The 10000-nt window shown below is 45.3% G+C and overlaps 1 protein-coding gene across 1 annotated transcript in view; it reads left to right on the forward strand.

The window, feature by feature from the left end:
* Nucleotides 1-10000, forward strand: part of nalcn (sodium leak channel, non-selective) — a 110431-nt gene that overhangs the window by 68416 nt on the left and 32015 nt on the right. Inside the window, exon 16 of the mRNA XM_076262542.1 lies at nucleotides 9739-9875. Within this exon, the coding sequence (XP_076118657.1) occupies nucleotides 9739-9875 (137 nt within the window). The remainder of the gene's footprint in view (nucleotides 1-9738; nucleotides 9876-10000) is intronic.

Genomic DNA, 10000 nt, shown 5'->3' on the forward strand with positions numbered 1-10000 from the left:
TTTACCACTTGTTCTATCTTTTCTGCTTTTTTGACACTCCTTCTGTTTGTCTCTTTTCCTCTAGTCCTCTCTCTCTCTTTCTCTCTCAATTCAGTTCAGTTCAATTGAATTCAAATGACTTTATTAGCATGACTGTTCTTTAACAGTGTTGCCGAAGCATTGCTGTATAAAAATAATAAAATAATAATTATGATAATAACAGTAGTGACAATAAAAATAATGACAGTAGAAAAAAACAACAATAACAACCAGCAGACAATAATAAACAGTTAGAAACAGACAAGCATGGATACAAATAGGGTGGAGATCCAGTAGATGGAACTATACCCTGCCCCCCCCCCCCCTCTTTCTCTACGCACACGCACAGTCCTTGCACACACACACACACACACACACACACACACACACACACACACACACACACACACACACACACACACACATCCCATCAGTAGAGGACACCGTGTTCCGACAGGAAGGAAGTGAGTTGCTGAGTCACTCCCAAATGGCGGCGGGATGATGAAAGGGGCCTGCTCTGCTCTGTGCTCTGCTCTGTGCTCTGCTCTGTGCTCTGCTCTGTGCTCTGCTCTGCTCTGCTCTGTGCTCTGCTCTGCTCTGCTCTGTGCTCTGCTCTGTGCTCTGCTCTGTGCTCTGCTCTGTGCTCTGCTCTGTGCTCTGCTCTGCTCTGCTCTGCTCTGTGCTCTGCTCTGCTCTGCTCTGCTCTGCTCTGCTCTGCTCTGGCGTCCTCTCATGCCCGGCACACCTGTGAGACTTAAAGCCGCTTTGCTCAAAGCCCCGTTTGAAGACAGCCTGTTGTCTTGCTCATAGAGATACTAAAGCATTATCTAAAGAAAGCCATAACAATCCCCCTGTCAACTCTCATCCGCCAAGCTCCGATATGACTTTTACCTCCTATCAGTCTTTTGGTTCAGACAGCACAGATTGCCCAAAGTTTTATCAGTATCTGCATTTGTATTGAAGTTGTGCTATATACTGCTATACTCCCCCATTGCCCTTCCTACTGTATATGAGACAGGAAATGAGAATATGTGAAAGACCCAAGTGAAAATTATTTGATAATATATGCTGGCAGGAGACTACTGTTTTTTTATTTATTGTTATTATAATAGTAGTTATAGTAGTTGTTATTGCAATATCAGACTAGCTGGATCTCATTTAGATGCTCTGTGAAACAGCCTCTCTGGCCACTTAGCCATCTGTGTTGGAGGAGGAGAACAGTGGAGAGAGAGAGCAGCTGACCATCGCGGACACGCTTGCACACACACACACACACACACACACACACACACACACACACACAGACACACACTCCACATAAGCACACACACACACACACACAAAGATACACACTCCACATAAACACACACATACACACACACGCACACACACACAAAGATACCCACTCCACATAAACACACACATACACACACACGCACACACACACAAAGATACACACTCCACATAACAACACACATTTGCTTCCCTAAGGTGCTGTGTCCATGTCAGCATCAGTCCTCTCCTGTAGTTTTATTGTGTCTTAACTGGAGCATGAAAAGGTTTTATGTGGCGTTATATTTGCAGAGAACATCCAAAGGCTAAACCCCTGATACACTCACCCCTCTTCACTGGTATGTTAGTGTGTATATAGTGTCAACAATAATCGATTCAGCGATGCATTGCAATGCGGGGCATGCACGATTCAGCATCGATGCGGCAACGTGCCATAATCGATTATGTCACTGTTTATTTTCTGGCCTTGAGTAGACAATGAAGTTTCAATTACTTCTGGGGGCATTTCCAGAGCAACGTTGTAGTGACATGCGCAGCCTGTAGCTACATGCTAAGCGGCAGCACTAGTTAGCATAACAACAACACTAAAGAATCAAGATGACGGAGGGAGATGACCGCGATAGACGGGTAATTAAAAACGCACCCAAACTAAGCTTGGAAAGCGGATATCTGGGCACATTTCGGATTCTACGAAGTTAATGGGAAACTAAACAAGACGTACGCGGTGTGTAAAACCTGCCACACTAAAATCAAGCACGCTGGCAATACAACTAACTTCACGAACCATGTCGATCGTTGGCATCGTGAGTTGGCTTCGTTACTGTGTGTGCAGTATGTGCAGGGTAGGAATTTCACGACGGCCATAGCCATCGTTACCCCTTGAGTTGGCCGTGATGCCCCTTTGAAAATCAAAGGTTTACAGGCCACTGTGGCCTTGGTGCCCCCTTCTTTCAATATTCTGTTTTGCGTCCAACTAATTACGATTTTTATTTAGCCTGTGGCCTGTCAAAATAATCTAAGCATTCAAAGCGCAAATTAATTTACGCAGTGGAGAAAGTGACAGCGCACGGCAAGAAAGAAAGTGCATCCAAATTCACCCATTCTTCTCAGTTGAACTACTCGGGAACGAGCCTACTCATCACACAGACATCACAAGAAGCCTATTACATCACATGAAAGAGCTTTTTCTCAGCTTTTAAACAATGTTAGCCGTTAATTGCTGTGGTGAACGGTTCGCGAGAAAAGTAAATAATATAATTAAATTTAATCATAAATTATACTGAAGGTTCTGCGCCCATCTCCCTACCCATTCATCTCGGTGGAATACTTTACGAACCCTTCCTTCAACACATAACAAACCATATATCAGAATAAACAGCTGACCTTACCGAACAGAAAGGTGTAAAGCAGTCCCCTGTACAGTTAGCTGTTCCAGAGTAATCCAGTTTTGAATTTGCAGCAAATTCGACATGCATGGATGTCTCCAAATGTGGGCTTTAAGTTTTACAATGTGTTTAAATTATTAAACTTAAATTAAAATGCCATATCCAATACCCTGTAGCATTCAATTTTATTTTATTTAATGATATTTATGTCAAAGATACAGGAGAGTGATAATACACACATAGCAGCCAATAAAATCTGTTCAATATCTGACTGCTTGTATTGCCTGATGACCTCAAAATTTGCCTTGTTGTGTGCAGTAGAATTTTGATGCATAGCAATGCATCGTAGAATCGAATTGAATCGAATCATTACCTGGTGAATCGTAATTGAATCGAATTGTGAGGGCAGTGCCAATGCAGACCCCTAGTATATAACCCCCCACCCCGCCCCCAGAATTCCTCACCTTATCCTTGCATGTCTCTATGTCTTTTTTTAGCCCTCTTTGTGAATGCACCACCGGCTCTGATGATGCCTTAAGGTGACCAGTAAAAAGCCTGCACCTCCCCGAAGGTGTGTGTGTGTGTGTGTGTGTGTGTGTGTGTGTGTGTGTGTGTGTGTGTGTGTGTGTGTGTGTGAGGTCCAGGGGAACTCTCGGAGGCGCGGTGCCGTTCACCCGAGCCTGAAATTGGAGGGAACGTGCGAAAAGCAGGGCCAACGGAACCAGTTAATTTATCGGAGGGTCACGACATCAGCGCTTAGCAGCCCTCAATGGCCCTGTGATTTATTGATGATGTTCGCTCTGGTCCATCATGGGGTTCTAGCGCCACATGTCACGTGTACAGGACACAATTTATATGAAGTCATTACATACTGTAGTATTTTTTAAGTTAATTTGATATACTATACTAGACATACTTGATGTTAAAGGTTAGTTAAATGTAAGATTATGCAATTGCATATATGTAGGTTATTAATTATGTACTGTACATTGTAATAAGGATGTAATGTAAAGTGGAAGGATTTGTCGGACTGCCTCATTAATTAAAGTATTAGAGGGTCAATGCACTGGTCTATAGCAGCCCTCAGTGGCCCTGTGATGGATGATGCTCTCTTTGATCCATCATGGGGCCCAAGTGTCACATGTGACTGATACATTAGAACCCAGTGTATTTGGCCTGTGTTCACATTACATGTTTCCATTTACATTGTCCTGACAACCTCACATTTTGAGTCCACGGCTGTTCACAACTCCCTTGATTAACAAAATGATTTGCTGATGAATGTTAATATTCATGAGTATGAGTGTTAATGAATACACAATGAAAATAATTGAATGGGTCGGGTTAGAAACCCACCTAGGGCCCTATCGTGCACCTGGCGCAAGGTGGCGCAAAGTGGAACGAATTGCTTATTCTTATCTTACACTCCATAAAGTGAGGATTTTTTTTGCCATGGGCTGCACAGAGGCATGTAGGCTATACTCTGCTTGTCACAAACAGGTTTAAGTAAAGCAAGGTTTAATGGAATCCCTGTTACATACGGTCTCGCGTGCAAGCAGATTCCTTCAAATGCGCTGCTGACTATCAAAATAGAGATGTGCTGTTTGAAGTTGCACTGCTTACTGTTAAGGGAATGATAGATGTCATTCTCATTGGTTTAAAGGATGTTACGCCCAAAACACACCCATGACTGATTAAGAAACATAAGAACAACCCTTTTGCTCCCAGCGCCCAGAGTTTGATCACAAAATTGTGCCATTAAATTAGTGAATGTACTGTAGACTGGCCACTCCTTTAATGTCTGTAAACTTTACGCATCTGACCATCCGTTTCTGATCGCCAAAATAGGGCCCATAATGTTAGCATATTTCATATAGCATGTTCAATGAGTAGGTTTCTAGTAGCATATTTAGGACTGCTATACAGTATACAATATCATGTGCTAGCACAAGTCCACATTACTATATTACTCTATTGCTGTAAATGCATTGTATTATGGGCCGCTGATCTACAATTAGACCATGTGTTCTTCTGATTTCGCCTTGGCCTTGCAACAGTGCCTTGCTTTAACAGCATCATATGAATATATTCTGGATCATTGGTCATGCTGGCTTGCCAAAATGTCGGAGCTATGAATGTTCCCCCTGCTTGGCCTCAGGTCGGCCGTGCCGCTGTTGCCTCCAGTTGTGGAAACAAAATTGCTGTTTACTTCCTCTCTTTCCCCCTGTGCGAAGTGGCATGAATCTGCAAATCAGTATGCAGGGGCATGCTGCACTCACATGTAGCGGTGGCACTAGCCATCCAATACAGGCGCGCACCCGTTGTCTATCGATTGGCGTATTGATCAAGTCAAAAGGGTAGTGTATTTGCAGAGCTGTAGCGTATTGGATTGGCTGTTTTTTTTTTTCTTTTTTTTTTTTCAGCCCTGCGAGCAGAGAAATGTAGCCTACTTGCCAGTTGAGGCAGGGACTACGGCTGGTTGAGGTTGGGCTGAGTGAGACTAAGTGAATCTGCTCTTTAAAAGGCCTTGTATTTATCCCCATCCTTGTGTGAGTAGATAAGTGAAAAGTCGGGTGTGTGAATTAAGCTGGTCGAGGCACAGCATGGCGGAGAGCCTCGTCTATTTGGTTGTGTGATCTTTATTGCAATTGTTGTTATTTTTAGAGAGCGTGTTGGGCTTTCATTAGAGACTGTTTATGTGCATCCTCCTTCTCTCTTTCTGTCCTTTTTCTCTCCTTTTTCAGACGCCTTCTCTCTTTATCATGCTATTACTGCTCTGTCGTTCTGTCTCTTTCGAATCCTCTCCTCCTCTCTCCTATTCTCTTGCTCTCTCTTTTCCTCACCATCTCTCCTTCTGTCTGACTGTCTGTCTCTCTGTCTGTCACTGCGGTGTTCATCTTGTACATTGGGTCTCTTTTGGAGAAGTGTAGGCAGTAAGTAAATCAGATGCAGCAGCAGCAGTGAGTGCTGTTCTCTCGGGTGGAGCAGTTCCACCAGGCAGGCCTCCACTGATTGGAGCCTTGGGGACCGGAGTCAGAGGGTGTGTGTGTGCGTGCGTGCGTGCGTGTGTGTGTGTGCGTGTGTGCGTGCGTGTGTGCGTGTGTGTGTGTGTGTGTGTGTGTGCAGAGAACTGGAGAGGGTGTAAAACACTGCTCTTAAAAAACGACAACCCCAAACCACAGAGCTGAAAAGCATGGGTGGGGGGATTACAGTAGGTGGTGTTGGAGCACCCAACGGGCGACAGGGTGAGGAAAACCAACCAACAGATGACGGAAGCATTTTTTGTTTTCCATTATGTATTAGGTGTTTTTGGTCCACGTTCTTCACCCCCCTTTTCCAGCCTTACTAGCAGGCAGCAGAGAGAGCCAGAGGGGAGAAGTCTTCTGGCTTTGTTCGTGTTGAAATGACAGGTGAACGGCTCACCCCGCTGTGTTCTGCTCCAACACCGAGAGAGTGGAGGAGAACTTCTCAAAAGAACACAGAAAGTTCTTTGCACTCCCAAGTTTCTGAAATAATTAAACTTTTCTTTGGCACCCCCAAGCCACCCCGTTCCACCGTCTCCCAAACCACCCCGTTCGCAGTACCATTTTGCAGCCTGTTCAAGCACATGGTGGTGGTGGTGGGGAGTGCTTCATTCAGCTCTCCACAGGGTCAGGAAGCACGCTGTAACAGGCTGTGAAGTGCCAGATTGATTTTTGATGAGACTGAAGCCAGGCACTGTGGTTGAGAGGGGAACAGAGGAGAGAGAAAGAGAGAGAGAGAAAGAGAGAGATAGAGAATGGAGAGAGAGAAAGACAGAGAAAATTGAGGAAGATAGAACTGCATTGAAATAGGGATAGAAAATGAGACAGAGACAGAGCAAAAGAGAGAGGAGATAGAAGAAAGAATGAGAGAGGATGATTGAGAGAGAGAAAGAGAGAGAGAGAGAGAGAGAGAGAGAGAGAGAGAGAGATGATTTCTCTCCTCCGCTGGAGCCCTGGTGCTGTTCTGATGGGGCGGGTCAAGCAGCAGTTCCGCTCCTCTTAACTCAGGCGCCTCAGGCCCACTGGCATGTCCCTCCCAGGCCGCCTGGCCGGCCGCCCCGTTCACACGCTCGATAACAATGCCAGCCCACTGTTCTGCAGCTTCACAGCCGACCACTGCTGATCGAGCAGCTATTCCCACCAGCTCTCCGTCTTACTGAAAGCACTCACCCTCTCTATAGTCATAGTCAACTTTTTAATTCCGAAAAATATTAACTCCGTCTCAGAATATTCTGAAAAGCCTAGAGTGTTTTATGACTGTCAGGTTTTGTGTGTGTGTGTGTGTGTGTGTGTGTGTGTGTGTGTGTATGTGTGTGTGTGTGTGTGTGTGTGTGTGTGTGTGAGGATCTTTGTACGTATGCATATATTTTCCTATATATATATATTTCCTGTATACTGTATCTGTGTGTGTGTGTGTGTGTGTGTGTGTGTATGTGTGTGGGCGGGCAGGAGTTTTCTACAGTATGTCTTAATATATATATATATATATATATACTTGTCTTGTCTCTTTCAAGCAAATGTGTGTGAATGTGTTTGAACACTGCTTGCTCCTCTGGTTCCCACAGTAAAAGATTCAGCGGTGGAAACAAGCGCGGGTGTAAACAGTCTGCCAATAATTGCATTAATTCAATTTCCCTGGTGCCGGCCGCCACAGCATTTTTAATATCCACAGGGCAGGGACGTAGGAGTGGATACAATTCACTAACTCCACTTACAAACCACCAGCACTCAGTAAGGAAGGCAGGGAGACAGGCAGGCAAACAGACAGACAGGTAGACAGACTTACAGATAGGGAAACGGACAGGTAGGCAAATTGGCAGGTAGATAGACAGGCACATTTATGCAGGGAGACAGGCAGGCAAACAGACAGACAGGTAGACAGACTTACAGATAGGGAAACGGACAGGTAGGCAAATTGGCAGCTAGATAGACAGGCAAACAGACAGACAGAGAGACAGATAGTCAGGCAATCAAATAGACAGGAAGACAGACATACAGGTAGGCAAACAGACAAGCAGGTAGGCAAAAAGGCAGACTGGACAGATAGACAGGCAATCAGACAGACAGGCAGTCATTCGCAGGGAAGCAGGCGCTTCACTGGACGAGCCAGCAGGCAGATTAGCTCTCCTCTCCTTCATGCCTTTCCCCTGAGCCTCTCTCGTTCTAAAACACACACTGATACAAACACACACATGAAGGTTTACACACCCACACATGCACACCTACTGTATGCACACACACATACACGTTGATATGTTCACGCCTAGACTAATGCATTAATTCTTACACACACACACACACACACACACACACACACACACACACACACACACACAGAGAGAGAGAGAGAGAGGCATACCCACACACATTCATTTGTGTGTGAGTGTGTGTGTGTGTGTGTGTGTGTGTGTGAGCCATTTTCATTTCCGGATGGGGTCTTGAGGAAAGCGGTCATGCAGTAACCTAGCGTTGAGCCTGGGCAGCTGCAGTGGAGTCTTGAGCCCAGTGATAAGCCCTCATCACAGGCACAGGCACCCAGTCTCTGCACCCCCATCCTCCTCTCCCCCACTCCCCTCTCTCCTGTCCTCTAACCAAACCCACATCACATTTATCACCTGCATCCGCACAGCCACATAAAACACACCAAGAAGAATAAAACAATCAGAGAGAAAATCAGTATGCTGTGTATGCTGTAATTAAATCGATAGAATTGAACTCTGCTTTTTTTTTCTTGTCCTTGGCAAGGTTTGGTGAAAATTATGTTAATTACAATCCGTCATTTTGGACAATTTTCTGTCATTATCTGAAAACGGCATGCAGAGAGGTTGAGTGTTGTAAGGGGGAGGTGTGTCGTGTTGTTGGCTCGTGGACGGTTTGTGTACTGCTGCCATCTTTAGGAAACATATTTGCATAGCACCCTGACACATAAAATATGGAGGCTCTACCATGGGAGCATTACAAAGCAATGACATGGCATATGGTTATTATTATTATATGACATAGTATGAAGGCAGATATGATTTATTACTCTGCAGCTTACAGACATTATCATGTACCATAAACTGTGATTGGAGTAATGTGTACAGTTATTGTGTTTGTAATATATGCATGTCTCATAGACTTCCTCATACTCATAGACTATAAGGTACTGGTGTATCCAATACCTATTTTTGTCTTAATCTTTTATTTTTTATGACTGTGCTGTTGGTCATGTCTGGCCAGGGGAGGTTCGTTCTCAGTCAGGCTTGACCCTGAGTCACAGGGATGAAGACAGACAGGTGGACGCAGGGTGGGTGGGTGGGTGGATAGGGTGTCAGCCACGTCTGTCAGGCGGCCACCTGAGGTGTGAGTGACAGGCCAAACACTCGTCTCTGAGCTCCTGCTCCTGTTCTCTGCTCTCTGCTCACACCTGTCTGACTGTCCGTCTGACTGACTGACTCTCTCTTTCTTGTTCTCTCTCTGTTCCTGGCTTTTCTCCGTTGTCTCGTTTGATCTCTATGCCAATGCCAGTGGAATATGCAGCTACCTCTCCCTCTCTTTTCTTATCCCCCCTCTCTTATTCTCTTTCTCTTTTCAGCCCATCTCTGTGATCTCTGTCTACCACCTGTGTCCCAGTCTCTCTTTTTCACCCACCTTCTTTTCTTATTCCTTTCAATTCATCTTCTCTCTCTCTCTCTCTCTCTCTCTCTCTCTCTCTCTCTCTCTCTCTCTCTCTCTCTCTCTCTCTCTCTCTCTCTCTCTCTCTCTCTCTCTCTCTCTCTGTCACTGCCTTTCTGTCTCTCTCTTCTCTCAAAACTGGGATGTATATTTGCATTCGTTTAGGGATGACTCATCTGACATCGGGGCAAGCTTCCTGCTCCTGCATCTCATTTATACTCCACTTCTTGTTAACAGTTTGCGGTCTGTTGCCCTCATCCGGCGCCTTATTGTGTCTTTAAATAGAAATGTACACCAGCTCTGATACTAGCTGGCTCTCCATATTCATATTACAGTAACACTGTTGTGTCATTGCTCCTCAGCTGAAGCAGAGCGAAGCCAACGCTGACACTAAGGAGAAGCTGCCGCTGCGTCTGCGCATATTTGAGAAGTTCCCCAACCGCCCACAGATGGTCAAGATCAACAAGCTGCCCTCGGACTTCTCCGTGCCCAGAATCAGGTAGCCGTGGCTGGGAACAGACTGTGGGCAATCACCATCACCTCTCTGGCCGTCAGTTACATGACAGAACTGACAATCCGACTGGTTAAAGACACGGTCATGTGTTTGTCTGGTCTACTGACCTA

This window comes from Alosa pseudoharengus, unplaced genomic scaffold (assembly GCF_046254945.1).
Source record: "Alosa pseudoharengus isolate Yale_2024_CS ecotype anadromous, Long Island Sound unplaced genomic scaffold, YU_APseudo_1.1 YU_APseudo_1.1_scf_3, whole genome shotgun sequence".
NCBI classification, from domain to species: Eukaryota; Metazoa; Chordata; class Actinopteri; order Clupeiformes; family Clupeidae; genus Alosa; species Alosa pseudoharengus.